The sequence below is a fragment of the Ranitomeya variabilis genome, chromosome 6 (assembly GCF_051348905.1).
Source record: "Ranitomeya variabilis isolate aRanVar5 chromosome 6, aRanVar5.hap1, whole genome shotgun sequence".
Taxonomy (NCBI): domain Eukaryota; kingdom Metazoa; phylum Chordata; class Amphibia; order Anura; family Dendrobatidae; genus Ranitomeya; species Ranitomeya variabilis.
In genome coordinates, this window is record NC_135237.1 from 283,147,604 (window position 1) to 283,170,219 (window position 22,616).

At 41.5% G+C, this 22,616-nt stretch overlaps 1 protein-coding gene across 2 annotated transcripts in view; it reads left to right on the top strand.

The window, feature by feature from the left end:
- LPCAT1 (lysophosphatidylcholine acyltransferase 1) overlaps positions 1 to 22,616 on the top strand; it is a 159,408-nt gene that overhangs the window by 81,453 nt on the left and 55,339 nt on the right. For both annotated transcript variants that reach the window (XM_077269695.1, XM_077269696.1), the window contains exons 3-5: positions 14,147 to 14,361; positions 17,335 to 17,447; positions 18,234 to 18,294. In XM_077269695.1, coding sequence (XP_077125810.1) covers positions 14,147 to 14,361; positions 17,335 to 17,447; positions 18,234 to 18,294 — 389 coding nt within the window. The remainder of the gene's footprint in view (positions 1 to 14,146; positions 14,362 to 17,334; positions 17,448 to 18,233; positions 18,295 to 22,616) is intronic.

The window sequence follows — 22,616 nt, forward strand, 5'->3', positions numbered from 1 at the left end:
TCTGTCTGACCATTTTTTTTACTCCAAGACCAGCTGCACCCTCCCCATTGAGGTGCAGCCTGTCCCTACTGTAGAGGGCATAGTATTTCTGAATTCCTGTACTTGAGCTCCTCTCCTAATTCCCTGTAATCATTTTTGAGGACCTTCCACCACCATTCTAACTTTGTCATTAGTACCAATGTGTACCGTGACCACTGGGTTTTCTCCAATCCCACCCAGCAATGTTTATCCAATCTGCAGTATGCACCCGGCAGACAACACAATGTTCTGCATTCACTGTCTCAGCTGCAGTTGACCCTGTCTGTCCTAATTATAGAGTCCTCTGCCACCAACATCTGTTTGGCCTTTCCTGCACTCCTATCTCCTTTCTTCTTACAGCAGTTATTTTCCTGCTTGCTAGGAGCAACGTCCTGCTGCAGTGATCTCAGTCCTGGGCTTGCATTCTTAATATCAGCCAAACAGGCATATTTACTACAATGCCAGATCAGGACTGGTCTTCCTGGCACTTTTCCTCTACCCCTTCTTCTAACTGCCCACTACCCCTTCTTCTGTTATCCAGCTACCTACTTCTGGGTCCTGGTTAGAGATGAGCGAATATCTCCGGCTCCCTCCTTATTCCGCAAGCTATAGCGCTCACCAAATAGCTCTATTGGGTACCCGGCTAACTGGAGCGCTCCAATAATCAGCTGTTCAGTGCCGCAGCTAATGGCTGAAACAGCCGTATATTGGTGAATGTAATTCAATATACAATTGGTCCTACCTGCCCTAAGCAGTTCATGGTTGTATGTCTACCCATGTTTTTAACCCTACCTATCCTTACCTTCTTATGTGACCAATAAAGTGTATTTTGTGTTTATTTATTTGGGCTTTGGATTGTATTTTGTTGGTCTTCTTTCCCCTGGTTGTCCTCTTCAGGTTTGCAATGCTCTTCAAGGAGTAATTACAGAGTAACATTACAGCACAGCACTTTAGGCTGGTTTCACACTTGCGTTTGGATCCGCAGCGTTTTAGCGCTAAAAAACGCATGCGTTTTTTTCCTATACTCAACATTAAAAACGCATGCGTTTTTTAGCATGCGTTTTCGGCAACGCATGCGTTTTTTGACGCGTGCGTTCAGTTGCAGAAATGCAACCTGTAGTAATTTCTAGCGGCGTTTTTTTGCCGCAAAAAAAACGCATGCGTTTATTCGCGGCAAAAAAATGCATTGCTGTCTATGTAAACGCATGCGTTTTTAAGCACATGCGTTTGCTTGCGCTAAAAACGCATGCGTTTTTATAGAAAAACACAAGAAAACACAAGAAAAAACAAGAAAACCCTAACCCTAACCACAAGAAAACCCTACCCCTAACCCTAACCCTGACAAGCCACCCCCCACCATCAAGGTGATAAAGGGATACAAACCCTACCCCTAACCCTATATGACAGTCAATACTCTACGAGTTTATATTTTTAGTACTCTATAGCAATACCGTATATCTTGGGGTGTCCACATTGAACAAAGCTTTTTATTAGAAGAATGTCCTGGTCACCAGGTCAACATAATAGCCAATTCCTATGGATCCCTAGGATCCCTAGGGCTAGGGTTAGGGGTAGGGTTAGGGTTAGGGTTTGGATCCCTTTATCACCTTGATGGTGGGGGGTGGCTTGTCAGGGTTAGGGGTAGGGTTAGGGTTTGGATCCGTTTATCACCTTGATGGTGGGGGGTGGCTTGTCAGGGTTAGGGTTAGGGGTAGGGTTAGGGTTTGGATCCCTTTATCACCTTGATGGTGGGGAGTGGCTTGTCAGGGTTAGGGTTAGGGTTTGGATCCCTTTATCACCTTGATGGTGGGGGGTGGCTTGTCAGGGTTAGGGGTAGGGTTAGGGTTTGGATCCCTTTATCACCTTGATGGTGGGGGGTGGCTTATCAGTGACCTGGTGACCAGGACATTCTAATAAAAAGCTTCCCCTAACCCTAACCCTAGGGATCCTAACCCTAACCCTATCCATAACCCTAACCCTAACCCTAGCTATTTCTATTTATAGTGGGTTTTCTAGTTGATTTTGATGATTGGCAGCTGTCACACACTTCTCAGCATGCGTTTAAAAAACGCAAACGCATGAAAAAACGCATGTAAACGCGGCAAAACGCCGCGTTTTTTTTCTGCATGCAAAAACGCATGCGTCTTAAAAAACGCGGCATTTTGCCGCGTTTACATGCGTTTTTTCACCACATGCATTTTTTTTTTAAAACGCTGCAGATCAAAACGCAAGTGTGAAACCAGCCTAAGATGCTACAATATTGTTATCTTACTGTAATTACAAGTATTTACTAAAGCAGACATGTCGGGAGAGGGGCTGTGTCCTTAAACGGGTTTTCCCATGAGTAAAAAGTTGATTTTGGAATAATAATAATTTCCACAATTGGATGTGATTAAATAAAATTTTCCTGTGCCGAGATAATCTTATAAATGTGTCCCTGCTGTGTACTGTGTAATGGCTGTGTCTGACCATACAGGAACATGGTCTGATCATACCACAGCTCCTGGGCAGGGGAGGACACAAAAGAGAGTATACAGACATTACAGCAGGGGATCACAGCTCATTCTTTTTGTGAGGTAAAACATTTCCTTGACTATATTTAAACAATATTTTACCTCACAAAGAATCAGCTGCGACCCCATGTGTCCTGTCTGTATACTCTTTTGCTTCCTCCCCTGCCCAGTAGCTGTAGTATGATCACACCATATTCCTGTACAGTCAGACACAGCCATTACACAGTACACAGCAGGGGCACATTTATAAGATTATCTCGGCACAGGAACATTTTATTTAATCACATCCAATTGTGGAAATTATTATTATTCCAAGATCTATTGATTAAAATCAACTTTTGTTTGTGAGAAAACCCCTTTCAGGGAACCATAAATGCTGACTGTTGCAAACATGTAGCTGCTATCCAATAGTTATTAACCGTTTTTTAATCCCCCCCAAATTCATAGTACATGTGAAAATCAGAAACTTTGTAATATATATTATTAGAGAAATTTTATTTTTCTCCTGGACTGATTATTCATTCTCAAAATTGTCACTTCAATATAAAATCTGTCCTTGGTGAAAGCGGCGTTTCCCATTATTAAGACATGACCTTACAGTTGGTGCTTATGATGTTCTGTGGAGAACAGTGACTGTCTAGGAGAACTTGCTGCAGAATCTGTCTGCTCCTCCTCCCCACTGCATAGAACCTTACTAGCACCAACTGAATGATCAGTCCAGGAGGAGAAAGAAGTGGATTTCTGATACGATATATTACAAAGTTGCTTATTTTCATGTGTACTATTGAATTATAAAATAAAAATTAAAAACGTTTTTAAATGGCAGCAATCTTCATCACGGTAAACCTACATTTTAAAAAGAAGCAGAAAGGCACAAACCAAAGAAAAAAAATGTAATCTGCTTTTTATTATAGTTCTGTCCTATGTAGCCATCAGACTATAGACTGTGTGCTGCTGCGCCTGTTCTGTATCTTGCATGGGACTGAACCTGCATATTCTCCTATTCAACCAAGTGAAATCACGTGACCTGACCAGTATGTATCTAACTTATATATAAGGTGTTATTGATGCAGCCATGTGGTCCCACTAGTATTGTATCCACCCCTGTCTTAGAACAGTATACAGAATGTCGCTTAACTATTGTAGCTGGCCGACAGAACTTTAAGTAAATGGATGATAAGCACATCTATGATGGTCAGATGGTGATCAAAGCATCTGACATTCATGATTTGTATCTATGCATGTTAAAAATATATAATCTATTTTATCAGACATTAAAACCGGTGCATTTGCTATAAAAACCTGAGTAATTTTATGTTTAAACTGCCCAATCCTTTTTTCGGCTGGGCAATAGACTGGAGAAACCCCCATACACATTGGATAAGCTGTTGATTCCGCTGAAAATATCGGATTTGGCGCACTTTAATGTGATTGGGAGCATTAACTTTTAACTGTAATAAACAATGCCTGCAGCTAAAAAAAAAAAGCTGTAATTGTGGAAATGCTGCTGCTTTCCTCCAGACCATTACCTCTAATCAAAACTGCATTTACATGCTGCGATTTTACATTTAATCCGATTCTTGTCGCCCTAATCCCCAGCGCAGTCACTTTCCATCAATAATATCCTCTGCCAATGTAATGCAATAATGATCAGATTCCAAATTGTATTTTTAAGTCTTACGCACCAACTCGCAGCCTAGTTTTCAGCTGCACAATTAGAGACCGTGCCAGCACGGTCAAGGGGCTGTCCACTAATTTTATATAGATGGCCTATGCTTAGAATTCTGGCACCCCCACTGACCCGCTGTTATCACCTCTGGCAGCGTCTGGATGTAAACCTCGTATGGAACAGCACCGCTCCTAATACTTTCTAGCGTCTGCTGTCGGGTACTGCAGATCAGCTGCCAGTGAAGAGAATATGAGCTGATCTGCAGTACCGGCAGCACCCACTAAACAGTGTGCGGAGGAGTGTTTAAATGATGGGTCTGATGGGCGTGCTGCCTGTTGATCCCCCGCTGATCTTGTATTGAACGCAAGGGACGGTGCCATCAAAAACACTTTTTTTTTTCAACAATTTAAAGAAGTAAAATATGAAAATTAATTTTAAAACCTTTTGACTTTCCACTTTTAAACACTAGGGGGAGCAGCTGCTGAAATTTGCCATGAAAACCTGGTGTACAACTAGCTCACATTATGACTGCAGTAAATGTGGGCGGGGTCTGATCACATGTGTGTGATGTCACCTCTCTCCTCCCCTTCTGGGTGTTTGCAACAGGATAAGAAAGGATGAAGTTTAGGATCACAGTGAGGAGCCATTTTGTTGGTGACTGCAAAGTTATACTGAAAAGTAGACTATCACCGAGGATGGCCGGCAGCATCAATTCTGTTAATGTTTGTAGTTTTGCTCGCTGTATCATAATCTGGGGTTAGATACGTGAAGTGTATCACGTGAGCGATTAGACACACTTAGAGTAACACGCTGGGATTAGATACTGAGCTCAGTGGAGTGTATCACACAGGATACATACATTAGATACTGCGCATCTAATCCTAAAATTTGACCCTGGTCTATCTACTTCTATAGGAGCAGTGGTGTAATGTGTGACCCCGCTCGGTCCACTTCTAATAGAGCAAGCAGTGGGTAATGTGTGACCCCCCCGCTCTGTATATTACTCCCATAGAAATGGACGGTGCAGGGTCACACATTATACCGCTGCTCTTTTAGAAATGTGTAACCCTTTTCTGTCCACGACTATTGGAGCAGTGGTGTAATAAGATAAAATAGATGTCCTGTAGATATGTCACAAGCTCTCTTAACTTGTGTTTAGCCTTTTTTACCTTAATAAATGAAAAAAACAACGTGGGGTCCACCTTAATAATCAGCCAAGGTAAAGCAGACAGTTGGCGGCTTATATAATCAGGCTGGGTAGGTCCCTGGTTATTGGGCCCTTCCCAGCCTGAAAATAGCAGCCTGCAGCCGCCCCAGAATTGGCGAATCATATTAGATGTGCCAATTCTGGTCCTTCTCCTTCGCTCTTGCCTGGGGCTCTCCAAACACGACGTGGTGTCCGCTAACGATTGGAGCTAATTTTTCATTCAAAAAGTCAAATGGCGCTCCTTCCCTTCCGAGCCCTGCCGTGTGCCCAAACAGTGGTTTATCCCCACATGTGAGGTATCGGTGTACTCAGGAGAAATTGCCCAATACATTTTAGGATCCATTTTATCCTGTTGCCCATGTGGAAATGAACAAATTGAGGCTAAAAGAAATTTTTTTGTGAAAAAAAAAGTACTTTTTCATTTTTACGGATCAATTTGTGAAGCACCTGGGGGTTCAAAGTGCTCACTATGCTTCTAGATAAGTTCCTGGAGGGGTATAGTTTCCAAAATGGGGTCACATGTGGGGGAGCTCCAATGTTTAGGCACACAGGGGCTCTCCAAAGGCGACATGGTGTCCGCTAACGATTGGAGCTAATTTTTCATTGAAAAAGTCAAATGGCGCTCCTTCCCTTCCGAGCCCTGTTGTACGCCCAAACAGTGGTCCCCCCCCACATATGGGGTATCGGCGTACTCAGGACATATTTTACAATAACTTTTGAGTTCCAGTTTCTATTTTTACCCTTGGGAAAATAAAAAAATTGTTGCTAAAAGATCATTTTTGTGACTAAAAAGTTAAATGTTCATTTTTTCCTTCCATGTTGCTTCTGCTGCTGTGAAGCCCCTGAAGGGTTAATAAACTTTTTGAATGTGGTTTTGAGCACCTTTAGGGGTGCAGTTTTTAGAATGGTGTCACTTTTGGGTATTTTCAGCCATATAGACCCTTCAAACTGACATCAAATGTGAGGTGGTCCCTAAAAAAATGGTCTTGTAAATTTCGTTGTAAAAATGAGAAATCGCTGGTCATATTTTAACCCTTATAACTTCCTAGCAAAAAAAAAAATTTGTTTCCAAAATTGTGCTGATGTAAAGTAGACATGTGGGTAATGTTATTTATTAACTATTTTGTGTCACATAACTCTTTCGTTTAACAGAATAAAAATTCAAAATATGAAAATTGCGAAATTTTCAAATTTTTCGCTAAATTTCCATTTTTTTCACAAATAAATGCAAAAATTATCGACCTAAATTTACCACTAAGGTGAAGCCCAATATGTCACGAAAAAACAATCTCAGAACCGCTAGGATCCATTTAAGTGTTCCTGAGTTATTACCTCATAAAGGGACACTGGTCAGAATTGCAAAAAACGGCCAGGTCATTAAGGTCAAAATAGGCTGGGTCATGAAGGGGGTTAAAGTTATATATATATATATATATATATTATTAATACAAGATTAAAAATCGCCGCTTTCTTTTTATAGGCTAGGTCATCAGTATAAAAGTAGTGCAAAACTCTTTTAAAGCCTAAATTATACAGCTGGAAACTAGTGGCAGAACCCTCTGGTGTAGTAATGTGGGTGGGCAGTGTGTGGGACAATGTAAGCATAACGCTAACTCTAGTTCATAAAATTTTAATTTTGGAGATTTGTGTAAATTTCTTTTTTTTAAGTTTGGAAAAACAGGTCTTTCTCTCCCCTCAGAAAATTTGAATTAGAAGGTTAAGTGGAGAGCTGTGGTTGAGCACAGTGCAATGTGTATGATTGGCTAACCAGCCTCCATCCTCTTGGTCACTGCCTATGCTGAGCGCAGCAGCCAATGGCTGACTCTTCTTAACTCCTGTGCTCTGCATGGGCTGGTGACAACACCCCAGTTGACGAAGCAGCTATTCACTTTGCTGGTATTCGAGCTGGCACTCAAGAAGAACTGAGTTTTGTATCATTCAGCCTTGGCCTCCTGGGAATTATTACAGGGCAGGACCCTTGAAAAGCGGTGATCAGAAGTACATATGCAGCGGGCATAATGGTCACGGACTGTCACAGTATCTTCCATGACCCCTTCATCATCAAGCAGGGGGTACTGTGCACCTTTTATTCTGAGAATTCCTGAGATGATCTAATTATTACATACCTTATGGGTTTTTCTTTTTTTTTTTTTTTTTTAAGATCTTTTGCTTATGATTTGCTATCTAATGTAGTGAAAGGGTTAATTCTTGTTTAATCATTTATATTTGGTTTGCTAATGTGATTTTATTTTCTAAGTCCTTCTATGTCCCATATTTAATGGTCTGTGAGTCTCTGGATTAATTACAGGCTACTGCAATGTTTTTCCTCTTGTTATCCAGCCAATATGGGGATGCTGACACTGAATTCTCCATCCCCACTAAGCCTGGTAACCAGGGCTTACATCTATTGCCACATGATGAGTATATTCTATTATTCATTGTCAGGACAGAAATAGCATGAAATGTGTTTTGTAGCCCGGGCTCTCCGTCATACTCCGAGCAGTCATCACGTTGTATGATTAGATAAGTATGACAAGTCTGCGCAGCGCTTTCATGTGTGCTTTATTGTGTGCTTCTCTAGGTTTGGAGGTGGATTTTTTTATTTTTTAAAGTTAAAACGTAAAAACTCCTCCAAATGTTTCTATTGCATTGTTGTTCTATCAGTGTATTGAATGGCCATTGGTTTTGCTGTCAACATTGGATCCATGAAGTCTGTTGACCTATTACAGCCCCGAACAACACAGATCCCAAAGCTACTGGTTTCTATTGATCGTAATCATGGACATCAAAACAGAGAGGACATAGTTGGTGATATATAATATATATATAATATATAAAATACAGTGTGTGTGTGTGTGTATATATATATATATATATATATATATATATATATATAAATTATTTTTTTTTTATTGTGACCCTTTGAAACAAACACACACACACACACACACACACACACACACACACACACACACACACACACACACACACACACCTTAAACAATAGAATATAGCTCCGAGTAAATCAAACTTCTGTGAAATCAAACTGTCCACTTAGGAAGCAACACTGTTTGACAATCAATTTCACATGCTGTTGTGCAAATGGAATAGACAACAGATGGAAATTATTGGCAATTATCAAGACACACTCAATAAAGTAGTGGTTCTGGTGGGGACCACAGACCACATCTCAGTACCAATGCTTTCGGGCTGATGTTTTGGTCACTTTTGAATGTTGGTTGTGCTTTCACACTCGTGGTAGCATGAGACGGACTCTACAACCCACACAAGTGGCTCAGTTAGTGCCACTCATCCAGGATGGCACATCAATGCGAACTGTGGCAAGACAGTTTGCTGTGTCTGTCAGCGTAGTGTCCAGAGGCTGGAGGCGCTACCAGGAGACAGGCCAGTACACCAGGAGATGTGGAGGGGGCCGTCGGAGGGCAACAACCCAGCAGCTGGACCGCTACCTCAGCCTTTGTGCAAGGAGGAACAGGAGGAGCACTGCCAGAGCCCTGCAAAATGTCCTCTAGCAGGCCACAGATGTGCATGTGTCTGCACAAATGGTTAGAAACCGACTCCATGGGGATGGTCTGAGTGCCCGACATCCACAGATGGGGGTTGTGCTCACAGCCCAACACCGTGCAGGATGCTTGGCATTTGCCACAGAACACCAGGATTGGCAAACTCGCCACTGGCGCCCTGTGCTCTTCACAGATGAAAGCAGGTTCACATTGAGCACATGTGACAGACGTGACAGAGTCTGGAGACGCCGTGGAGAGCGATATGCTGCCTGCAACATCCTTCAGCATGACCGGTTTGGAAGTGGGTCAGTAATGGTGTGGGGTGGCATTTCTTTGGAGGGCCGCACAGCCCTCTATGTGCTTGCCAGAGGTAGCCTGACTGCCATTAGGTACCGAGATGAGCTCCTCAGACCCCTTGTGAGACCATATGCTGGTGCGGTTGGCCCTGGGTCCCTCCTAATGCAGGACAATGCCAGACCTCATGTGGCTGGAGTGTGTCAGCAGTTCCTGCAAGATGAAGGCATTGAAGCTATGGACTGGCCTGCCCGTTCCCCAGACCTGAATCCGATTGGGACATCATGTCTCGCACCATCCACCAACGTCACGTTGCACCACAGACTGTCCAGGAGTTGGCGGATGCTTTAGTCCAGGTCTGGGAGGAGATCCCGAGACCATCCGCCGCCTCATCAGGAGCATGCCCAGGCGTTGTAGGGAGGTCATACAGGCACGTGGAGGCCACACACACTACTGAGCATCATTTCCTTGTCTTGAGGCATTTCCACTCAAGTTGGATCAGCCTGTAACTTCATTTTCCACTTTGATTTTGAGCATCATTCCAACTCCAGACCTCCTTGGAATATTAGTTGTGATTTACGTTGATCATTTTTAGGTTTTATTGTTCTCAACATATTCCACTAATGAATAAAGATTTACAACTGGAATATTTCATTCAGTGATATCTTGGATGTGGGATTTTAGTGTTCCCTTTATTTTTTTGAGAAGTATATATTAAGTGACTGTCAGAAAAGGATCACATCATATAAATGTAAGTATTAGAATATATTGTGACCATTTTCTGACGGCTGCTTATCGTTGGAATGGTTCATGCTTTTTAGGTTTTTATTCCTGCACAAGTTTCCTGTGTTATTAACAAATGGTCCAAATCCTATTAAAATTACCCTTTTGTCTTTATACCCTTGGAACAATTTGTCTTACCATAATCCAATCACAAGTTAAAAATAAAAAGCCTAATAAAGAGCCCCCCAAGTTCTAAGGAACGGCTGCTTGTAACGTGTTTATTTATTTAAGATGCTTCCGGTTCTTGGCCTGTGTTGTTAGTGTAATCTTCTGCTAATTGCCACAAGCTAGAGAGGATTATTGTCAGGCAGGATGGTGATTTAGAGTCCATCCTCGCTGTTCTGTCAGGCAGATGCTTAGCACTGGCTGTAATATGATAGAATGAATATACTGTATATATATTTTCTTTGTGTCAGTACTGTGTAGTAATCTGATAGAAGTAATCCAAACTATCGCTGTAAAATTGTTAATTAAAGGGACTTGTCGGTTGTGCTAATGATATTAACCTGTAGATATAGGGATAATCTGCGGGTTAATAGCATTATGAAAATGCATGGTATTGAAAGTGCGGCACCTGTGAGAAAATTAACTTTTAGGCTGTGTGCACACGTTGCGTTTTTTTCACGTTTTTTCGCTATAAAAACGTGATAACGCATAAACGCATACATATGCATCCCATCAATTATAATGCATTCTTCAATTTTTATGCACATCATGCGTTTTTTTCCGCAAAAAAAACGCATCGCTGTAAAAATACGCATCATGTTCATTAATTTTGTGGATTTTTTACGCTTTACCCGCTATTTAATGCATTGGGAAGCTCCGGAAAAAAACGCACAAAAATCGCGTCAAAAACGTGAGAAAAATGCAAAAAAACGCATGCAGATTTCTTGCAGAAAATGTCCGGTTTTCTTCAGGAATTTTCTGCAAGAAATCCTGACGTGTGCACATACCCTTACTCCCAGGAGCTGCCAGCTTTCAGTCAAGTAGGCGTGCCTGGAGCAATTGCAGTCACTTCTCCCAGCACAGACAGTGGCGGCTATAAACATGCCCTGACACTGATGCTCTGTACACTGCAGAACTGGCTGTCAATCAGCTCCTGTGCGTGCTTACAGCGGTCACACTCCATGCTGTGAGCAGTGACTGTAGCCACTCCAGCACGACTGAAAGCTGGCAGCTGCTGGAAGAAATGTGTTCATTTTCTCACAGGTGCTGCACTTTAACTACTGTGGCCGGGCACCTTCATAACGCTATTAACCTGGAGGTTAATATCATTTATCAGACCTTGCTGGTTTCCTTTAATGCAGCTCTGAGCTATAATACATTACATAAGTGCCACTCATTTCAATAGGAATGCTTGTTAAACTTTTTGGAAGTCTAAAGCATAGTCTGTAATTTATTTAGTATTTGGTTATTAGTACCAATTGTTTAGTATGTTTTAACCAGGGGTAGACAATAAATTTCCCAAGGGGCCACGAGAGATTGTGACTGTTGTGGAAGACAGGACCCACATGCTGAACTGAACCACTTAAAGGTGATCTGTCAGCAGATTTTTGCTATGTTCTCTGAAGACAGGATGCTGTAGGGGTTAAAGCACCATTTTCAGCAATGCCTCTTATCAAGCTCTGTGGTTTTGTTTGCTTGCAATGATTGCTTTAGCACCAGGAGCTTATCATTGCTGTGACCCAGCAGCTCCAGCCGCCTCGTCTGACTCCGCCCCCTCATTTGATAGGCAGCTCACTCTCTATGGACATTGAATATACAGATTCTGGTGTGGATGGGGTTAGCTTCTTCATCTCTGCTGTATTGCTAAATCTAAATCCTGATTATGTCAGAAAGGCTGCACCCAGTAAGCTAAGTGATACATCATTAGATTCAGCTTCTTTTTGCCTACATCAGTCCGCTTTCAGATGAGGTAGCAAAAACCTGTTGACAGATTCCCTTTAATGCTATTTGACATATGTATCCATCGTGAGCACATGTCACTTAGTGCTCCATGACTGATATATACCGGTGCGATCAGCTACAGGAGTCTGACTGATATACACAGCTGTGTCTCACAGATTCTTGCAAGTTAACTCCCCTATGCCGTTGTCAGTATCGACAGCAGCACATGAGGAGTTTGACAGAGGTAAAGCACTCCCTCTTTCAGCATGATTGCATGGTAATGATGACTTGCAATGGCAGCTGGATGCCTGACAAAGGCTTCTGCGGCTGCTATACTCTACAGCCTATCATATCCCATTGGACATGGGGCCTGATTGTTTAACTGACAGGTGGCCTCTGACAAAATGGTGTTGTGTATTACAATTGCAATCACAATATCGCATGTTAAAGTTCCTTTAAGGGAATAATACAATTTGTGAAAAAAAAACTCCTTCCCCCCTTAAAATTCCTTTTTTTTCAAATATAAAAATGTAAAAGCTTAAAAAAAAAGTCACATATTTGGTATCCCCTCGTCCTTAGCAACATATACTCTAACCTTTATCCCTCATACTGAATGCCAGCATCACGAAACTAAATAAAAAGTGATAGTTGTACATGTCCAAAATGATAGCATCAGATACTACAGCTTGCTATGCAAAAACAAAATACAATCACTCACTCTGTAAATGATAAAAAATTAAAATAAAAAAATGAAAAAGTTCTAGCTCTCAGAATATGATGCAGAAAATATAAATTTTCGTGTAAAATGTTGTGGAAAACCTCTTCAAGAGGCAGTGACACAGAAAGTGCTGAGTTACCAGGGCTGTGTAGTCAGTAAGTCAAACCTCCAACTTCTCAAATTCCCTGACTCTGACTCTGACCCCACAGCACTGGTCACTACTGAGCATGTACATAAAGTGCACTACAGATTCATCTCCACAGCACTGGTCACTACTGAGCATGTACATAAAGTGCACCTCAGATTCATCTCCACAGCACTGGTCACTACTGAGCATGTACATAAAGTGCACTACAGATTCATCTCCACAGCACTGGTCACTACTGAGCATGTACATAAAGTGCACCACAGATTCATCTCCACAGCACTGGTCACTACTGAGCATGTACATAAAGTGCACTACAGATTCATCTCCACAGCACTGGTCACTACTGAGCATGTACATAAAGTGCACCATAGATTCATCTCCACAGCACTGGTCACTACTGAGCATGTACATAAAGTGCACCACAGATTCATCTCCACAGCACTGGTCACTACTGAGCATGTACATAAAGTGCACCACAGATTCATCTCCACTAAAAGCCCAGATCCTTAGATCAGGAACAGAACAGACATTTATAGGACATTTCATAACTTTCCCAAATTCCTGTTGCCGGTACCCTGGATGAGACGTATTTCTATTATACTTTTACTCTCACTGTTCCACTCCTGGTTTTGACTTACAAATACTGAGGTAAAATACTAACCAAATACTGATAGTGTGACCATAGCCAAATCTGACACACTGCTGCTACAGTCAGGATTGGTGCTGCCACTGACTATGGCAATTTAACCCACCTCGGTGCTGCTGTCAGTTGTAAAAGTGGCATCTAGATGTTTCAAATATAATATGTATACATTTTTATAGACCATTTATTGGACATGTAACGGATGGTTTAGGCCTCTTCACATTTTTATTTTTTTAATCCAAGGTTTTGTCTGTTAGATGGAGCCACAGTGTGAACGTGCACCTACACTTTGTGTAAAAGCAACCGTGTTCCAACTCCTCTTTGGTTTCCCTCTTCACTATGGACCATGTGATCTTGCAGTCACGTGAATGGGGCTTATATACAACAGCAGATTACACAGGGTAGTATGGCACCTGTCCTAGACAACCCCATAAACCACAACTCTTCTCATGGAGTCGTGATCTAGTCATGTGTTCGCTACAGGACGAGCCCAAAACTTGCGAATAGGAATTGGAAGTTTGGGAGGTACGCCAGAACAGTAATAAAACTTCTCCATAATAGTCGGAAAGGGCTCGGGGCTACCAGAAATATCACTTGTATATGTAGCTTGACATTTATTAACCTTTTGCATTCTGAGCTATGTAAATTTCTCAAAAGCTGATGTGTTTTAAAAACGATGTCGTTTTCAATGGTTGCACATTAAAATGTATATGATAATGTATTTCTTTTTGCAATTTTTTAGGATTTTTGACATTTTATTAAAAGCAATAATGCGGACGATGTGGTTCGCTGGCGGCTTCCATTGGGTGACTGTAAAAGGAAGACAAGCCTTGCCTGCAGAAGCTCCTATTCTCACCCTGGCTCCTCACTCTTCCTATTTTGATGCTATTCCAGTGACTATGACAATGGCTTCTATTGTCATGAAGGCTGAAAGTAAAGACATTCCTGTTTGGGGAAGTGAGTTGTAATTAAGAAACTAAAGTTGAAAAGTGTACAGAAGTAAAACTGTTGTGTTTTATAGATTAACTATCACGGTGTTGTAAAGGGAACCTGTCTTGCATCTGAGAGCAGCATGATGTGGGGGCAGAAACCCTGATACCAGCGGTGTATCCCTTACTGGGCTGCGTGCTACAATTTTGATTAAAATCATTATTGGCAGCTTTCTGCCTATACACAGTGTACACAAAAAGCTGCCAAACCGTTCGAAGGGGCAGGGTTATACACGGCTCATAAAAATGGGGGACTACATGGAGGTTTACTAGTCTTCCAGTGATAATCTCATACTGATTAAAACTGTGATTTTTTTTTTTTTTTAATTATAAAACTACAGCAAGCAGCCCAGTAAGTGACACATTATTGTATTCAGGGTATCTGCCCCTACATTATACTGTTCTCAAATTAGGTGGTAAAAACTTGATGACAGATTCCTTTTAATTTCCAAATGGATAGGTTTCTGGGGTATTTAAATGATTCTATACAACTCCTAATATTAGTGTGAACACAAAACACAGGAAGATAACTATATACAGCCTTATAGTATTGGTATTATTTCTAATGAGCACTATTGTATATAAAACAGCATATTAGTTTTTTACCTAATAAGGGTATTTTTTTTGTTTTTAACACAAATCTGTGTCTTTCCTGTTTAAAGGAACTGAACTTGCAGAAATCCAACATATGCCTTAGTAACATGTATTGAACTGATGTTTAGCCTCAGAACCTTATGCAGCAAATCTGTTGTGTGTGAATTAGTCTAAAGATCAGCGCAGATTCTGGTTGTTTGTAAAATTGTAACCAAAAACCTCTTAAGGCCAACCCAGCCAGCCAAATTTTAGGTCCATCTTGTGTGCCAACCTAGAATAAAATGCACTTGGATGGCATACTGTCCGACAATAGCCAATGGCACAAGTGAAATGAATAATTTTCCAGACGCATGTGCATTCATGTGGTATTGCCGAATGCATCGTGCAGACAAGAGTGGGATGATTGGAATGGTGCCACCTGCCAGCACAATGCACCCTACGCCACACACCTGGCACTCCACAACGGCTGCAGACATGTCCGTTTCCTCCAGACCTGACAGGGCTAATCTTTCCACTTTTGAGTGAATTCAGCCTTATATAAACTGTGATACAGAATTGTGTATCTCTAATTTTGACTCTTAGATCTCTTGGGAAATGTAGTTGCATATAAACAAGATGCGTGCTGAAGGGATCTGTCTGTAACAATCTTCTTTAACCTTCTCGCTTTCCTGCAATTATCCCACAAAACCTACCTCAATGGGGTGGAGAGATTAGCTGTCCTTCTGGGGTTGATAAACAGTGGGGCTTAAAGGGTTTGTCCCATATTTGTTACCTATCTACAGGATGGATAACACATTGAGATGGGAGAATCGATGTGCAGGACCCTGGTCCATCGGCCAGGTAAGTAACCTGTGATCGCTGGACAGGAGGTCTGCAACTCTTCTTACCTCTCGGCATTTCCGTCTCTTGTTTTGATTAGTTGGGCTAGCGAGAAGTCATCATTTCGGAGAGATGTGTGCAATGTGACATCTTTCGTCAGTCCAGCTAATCAAAAGAGCTGGGGGGTAAGGAAATTCAGAGGCCTCCTTTCCAGCGGTTGCAGATTGCTAACCTGGCCAAAGGACTGGATACCAGCGAATCGATTCTCCCATTTCTAATAACAAGTGGTCTTTAATCGGTTGGGTCCCAGCTGTCAGGCCCCCAGTGATCATACTTTATCTGCTATCATGCGGTTAGGTAATGTTCTTTACAGGACGAGCCCAGAACTTGCGAATAGGAATTGAAAGTTTGGGAGGTATGCCATAGCAGTAATAAACTTCTCCTTAAATAATTGTTGTGAAGGTCTTGGGCTAGAAACATTTCACTTGTGTATATAGCTTGACATTTATTAATCTTGGTATTCTGGGATAAGTAAATCTCTCAAATCTGAAGTTTTGAATGGCTGCAAATTCAAATGCATGCATATCTACTTACGGTACATATCGACCTACATATCTACCTACATAGAGGCAAAAAGGAAAGAAAGAAACAATATTGTGGTCCAAAGCTGTAAATTATTACTCCATTTATTGATTGTACAATTACATATAAGATGTAAGGGGAAAGGGGACACACATATCAGAAAAACTACTGTAAAAAGATTGGGAGCACAACCATGGTTATGGCTGCATGTAAACAAGTATATATCATGATTCACCTATTAAATACATTTATATGCATTACATGTTGTTTATTATGATATAGCATAGATAGGATGGTACTCTCTCTTTATAGGAAGCAATATATCAAAGTCTCTAGTCAGCACATTGTGCAGATATAGTACATACATACATACATACATACATACATACATACATACATACATACATACATACTTCCACACATGCATGTACACAGAGATTGCTCCATTGCAGCTCCCATGTTGGTAGCTCAGTTACTACATGTTACCAATTGTGGTGCAATCCCAAGCACTAGACATTACAATGGAAACACATCACGCTTGTACAATCTTCTCCTCTGAGCTAACCGTTTGAAATACTTTCTGACCACTTTAGCAATCCCTTCGTGCAGAAACTTGGAAAGATTCCAAATGAAACCAACAAGAGGACAGATTCTTGAGGAAGTTAATAGACCAAAACCATCTTCATTTGATTAAACAAAGCTAAATGGTGTTCTAAATAATGATGGCTTTTATCAGCGCTAAAAGGAAGCATTTCAACAAAATTCAGGACATTTTTGTTTTCTGCTTACATTTTAATCCAGTTATTACTTTGTTAGTTTATATGTAGAGTTTTTGATATTTCCCATTACCATGGTAACTATAAATTTGAAATTTGTTTAAAAAATTGACTATTAAAAGACTAAACAGAGTAATTTCTGCCTTTTTTTAATTTTGTTTTTCTTTCAGCTTTAATTAACTATATTCGACCAGTGTTTGTTTCTCGCTCTGATCAAGATTCTAGGAAAAAAACAGTGGAAGAAATCAGAAGACGAGCCCACTCAAATGGTATTTGGCCACAGGTATGTCAAATATTGTCCAAGCGGTTGTCAACTTTAGACAATCCCTTTTTGTTAGAAAGGAGCTTTGGCAATTAGCTGATTAGTGTCCAGCTGATGGGTACCCCCCAGTGATTTAAGATGTGAGACATGTGAATCTGCCTTTAGGGCTTAGTTTAAATGAATGGCACAGTTACCAGTGTGAGACAAGTAACTAACATAGGAGCAGTAGAACTGTCTACTTACAATCACATTGGCCGCAGCTATGCTGTATTGCAATCTTATCTACCTGTGAGCTGGAAGCTAGGGGAACCTGCAGATGTGTCAGTTATAACCACACACAGCTCTGCTATGCGATCAGGAGAGCCCAGAGCGGCCATTATATATCACACTGGTAGTGCCCCTTTTATTTAGAACGTTGGTTCCAGAGTCAGTTTCTCATGGAGAATATTGTCCGGCTTATAGCCTGGAATGGCTAATTTACATATAAGAATCAACGTAGATATCACTGGAATAATGCATCAAATTGCAGATATCAAGATATCATTTTATTCAGCTTCCTTTGACTTACCTGCCCATATAGATTGCTTAGGAGGAATGTTTCTACTAACAGATTGCCTTTAAAGGAAAGGGTCTCATGTTTTCTCCTAATAGGTTGCAATCTCATTATTGTAACAGACCACCTGCGTGACACTTTAAGTATTTTTTTCCTTGCCATAGAAGTAATGGAGTAAAGAGAAACTGCTAAGCAGCAATATTTCACTTTTTGTCTGATGATATAGGTTTTTAACACACTTTTTTTTCTTAAAGGTTATGATCTTCCCAGAAGGAACATGCACCAACAGATCCTGCCTGATTACCTTCAAACCTGGTAGGATGGGAATGTGCATGTAATGAATCAGGCTCACTGTCTGATTGCCTGGTTATAATGTAGGTCTGCAGTGACTCTATAAAGTCTAGATAGAATATTTCATACTAGTGACTGGGCTGTAGAACATCTTTTTTCACCCACTTAGGTATTGGTGATATTTACCCCAGTTTGTTACTATTTACTCATTGTGCATTTTTGAAGAACAGTTCATTATAGCGGATTGCTAATATTTGTCCATTTGTGACATTTTGGTTCTTTAGACTCATCCATTGTTAGACACTTCTGATGCTATTTGTTACGCTGTGTGCTCAGTGAAAGTTGATATAGTTGAGCAAAAAATGTTTGTTGTGCAGACGTGTTCAGCAGTGGGAGGGTGGTGGAAACATTAACTACATAACGACGGCTGATATATGTTCTATGTTAAATAATGTAGTAACTGTGGGAAGCTAAGTTTTTCTTGTATTTAAGTTTAGTATTTGGTAAGAAAATGAAGGTACAGTTTTTAGGTATATAAAAGAAAAAATACTAATTTTTATCCTGGATAGTGATGCTAAAATCCCCCATAAACATTAGATGGCCGTCATTGTAATGATAGTTCGGCCAATCGTTTGGACGTCAGCTTTTTCTGATTTCTCTTCATACACAGGAGCTTTAATTCTGCCAAGTGCTCTTGTGTTATTCGTGAGACCACTCCTGCCAGATAAGTCTGACGACAACTTATCTCAGGGAGAACAAAAGGGTCAAGTAGTCCGAAACTGGACATGCTGGATCCTTAAAGGACTACTGTCATGTTATTAAATTGCTTTATCTATTTAGACAGCATGAAATAAGCAAGTTTGCAATTGACTTGCTTTTTAATTCTCTTGCAGTGAGAGCTTTTATCTTGCATAGTGTAAACTTCTTTCCAAGGAGCTTGGCCTTCAGAGTCTGGAGCATTTGTAGTAAGCTGGGGTCACACTTGCGAGTTCAATGCAAGAAACTCAGTGCTCAAGAAGGATATAATGGAACTAGAACAAGTAAAAAGGAGGGCGACAAAATTAATAAAGGGGATGGGGGAACTACAATACCCAGAGAGAATACAAATTAGGATTATTTAGTCTAGAAAAAAGATGACTGAGGGGCGATCTAAGAACCATGTATAAGTATATAAGGGGACAATACAAATATCTCTCCGAGGATCTATTTATACCAAGACGACAGTCACAAGGGGGCATTCTCTGCGTCTGGAGGAGAGAAGGTTTTTCCACCAACATAGAAGAGGATTCTTTACTGTTAGGGCAGTGAGAATCTAGAATTCCTTGCCTGAGGAGGTGGTGATGACGAACTCATTCAAGGGGTTCAAGAGAGGCCTGGATGTCTTCCTGGAGAGTAACAATATTGTATCTTACAGTTATTAGGTTATTTAGAAGGACGTAGATCTGGGGATTTATTCTGATGGAATATAGGCTCAACTGGATGGACAAATGTCTATTTTTGGCCTTGATAACTGTTACTATGAGTCTCTCGCATCACGTCCCGGCACTGCCTCTGGCACTCGGGACTGGAGCATAGAAATACATGCAGCCGCAAACTCTGGTCCCGAGTGCCATCGGCAGTGCCGTGACTTGATGCGAGAGACTCGCGTGAGTTTCTCGCATTCAACTCGCAAGTGTGATCCCTGGCCTTAGTCACATTCCAGGAGAGAAGTTAATTCCTAGCTTCACAGTCAGCGCTCCACAGACCATTAATTTCTATACAACATTTACAGCAAATTAAGATTCTGATTTTACTTTTTCCTAAGTCATATTGCAAGACTCTTTAAAGAAGGGGTGGGGAACATCTGGCCCGAGGGCCGTATACGGCCCGCGATATCATCTGGTGCAGCCCACAGCTACTTTGCCACTTTTTACAGTGTAGATTCATGTAGAATAGCGGGTGCTGGGACAAGACACAGTAACGCCATAGACCGGCGAAATATACAAGTCTGAGCTGCGCACGTCCGATCTCTGGCCAACAGAGGGCGTGCTGAACAGTGGGGCATGGTCCACGCCATTGTCTGCGCTGTGGTGCAGGAGAGGAGGAGGCCTGGAGGCTGCTGGGAGGACCGGCTGTCCTGGGGAAGCTGAGCACTGCCGGGGATTAACGCTCAGCATTAGCCGGTAAGATGAGGGAGACTGCCCGCTCTGCAGCTCGTGTCAGTTGGGGGCATCCAGGGTGGAACATGCAGGTGGCATAATGGCTGGATATGATTGGTGGCATGTTACATGTGGTGGGCAGTGAGAATGGCACATGCTTCTTACATAAGGAGAGGTGTCTATTTACCCCCCACCATGCCACATATATGTGGTCCACCCTCAGTGTCCACCTTGTATGACATACTGCATAATGAGGGGGTGGGGGCATAAGATGTCAGATGGGCACTGAGATTGGCATAGCATGCCAGTGGTTACATAATGATGTGTGTATCCTGCAATGAGATGGGCACTAGGCGTGGCACCTGCAGCCATCTCTCACAATGTATGTGCCATTCTAAATGCCCGCCTCGTGTAACGTTGCATACAGAGGGGGTGGATTGCTGAAATAGTACAGTGAATTGGCACAGAGTGGCAAACACCTTTTACCATGTAATATGTTTGTGCCACCCTCAGTGCCCATCTAATGTATAATGACTGGTGGATGTGGTAATAGTGTATGTACCACCCTCAGTGCCCATCTCACAGCATATATAATGAGGTCTGGATGTAGTGCCATGTAACATGAGAATGGCACTGTATGGCACCTACATTTTTCATGGTGAGTAGTGTTTGTCTGTGCCGCCCTCTATGCCAATCTCATGTAACCTATTGACACACCCAGGTCTTATGTGTTGTTACATGAGATGGTCATTGAGGGGTGACACACACATATTAGAGGGCTTTGTGGGGGGCACATACATGCTTATTGCTGTGAGTAGTTTTTTTCATAACTTTCTATCGCAAAGTGTCAACTTAGCTCAAGACTGACTGATGCAAATTTAGAAAACCAGTTGCAAGTAGCAACATTATCAATGCCTTCCAACATCTGCACGCCTCACCAAAGAAGTCATTCCAGTCATCATATTAGGTGGGAGTTATTGAAATGTTTGAATAAATATAGTTGGCTAATTTTTAAGTAAATAATTTTATATGGCCCCCAAACGCTATTATAAAATTCAAAATGGCTCTTGGCAGAAAAAAGGTTCCACACCCCTGCTTTAAAGGGTAGATCTAAAAGGTGGTGCTATAGAGTTTAAGTAGTCTTCCTCTCTGAAGAGGCAATTAGCACCAAGCATTGCACGGTGAATAAGCCTCCTTACCTTGACAAGTCAGAGCTGGTGCTGGTATGTCACTCTCCACAAGGAGAAACCTTACCCCTTAGACCCCAGTCCAGAGCCTCTCACCTAGCCAAATCAGTTCTCGTACTTTGCACTGATGAGGGCCAACAGCCCGAAACACCATATCTGCAAATGAGGTTCTGATTTGGCTTTTATCCCAAGTCATATTGCAAGACTCGTTAAAGGGTTGATTGTGACTTGTAGGATCGCTACTTCCAACAGGTGGCGCTATAGAGTTCAAGTCCTCTTTCTTTCTGAAGAGGCAGTTTGTATGTACAGCAGTTAGTTGCTCACTTGCTTCCCCCTCTCTCAGCTTCTGAGTGGTTATCAGTCCTGTAAAATCACTAGGCCTCAACACCTAACATCATCAGCTTCCAGAGCAGTTCTCCTAATCACTGCTTTAACTTCCTGAGATATGTGCTTGTTCAAATTCACCTTTATCTCTATATGCCAACCCTAGTATGATCAGTGTAGACTCAGAGCAAACATTGACAAATCAATAATGAGTAGTAGCAGGACAAAGCTCTTGGATCAGATCTGTCATTCAAGTAGTGCCCACCCTTCAAGCCACAAGGAAGCAAGGAGACTACATAGCTCCAAGCTGCTCAACTTTGAGAATATCCCTGTAACTCCCCAGACAATTATAACTGTTTGAGGCTCTTATTCACATTAGACTAATGTCCAAACCCTTTTTTATGAGTGGATTCGACCGACATTAGTCTAATGTTTATGGGAGTCTTCATACTGTTGAGGTCTGCCAATATTATCTCTTATGTGCATTAGGAAGATATATTAATCCAGAGTGGGAACACCTGGAGTTTACTAGAAGAGCTATAATAGTCTGTGACTGTAAAGCAGTTCACATTCATGGATACTTCTGTGAGTGGAAACTTATTTTCAACCCATAGAAGGCATTATTTTTGACAGTTTTATATTATTAACTATTCAGAACCTTTCCCATTATTAAATAAATGTCAGCAAATGCCATACA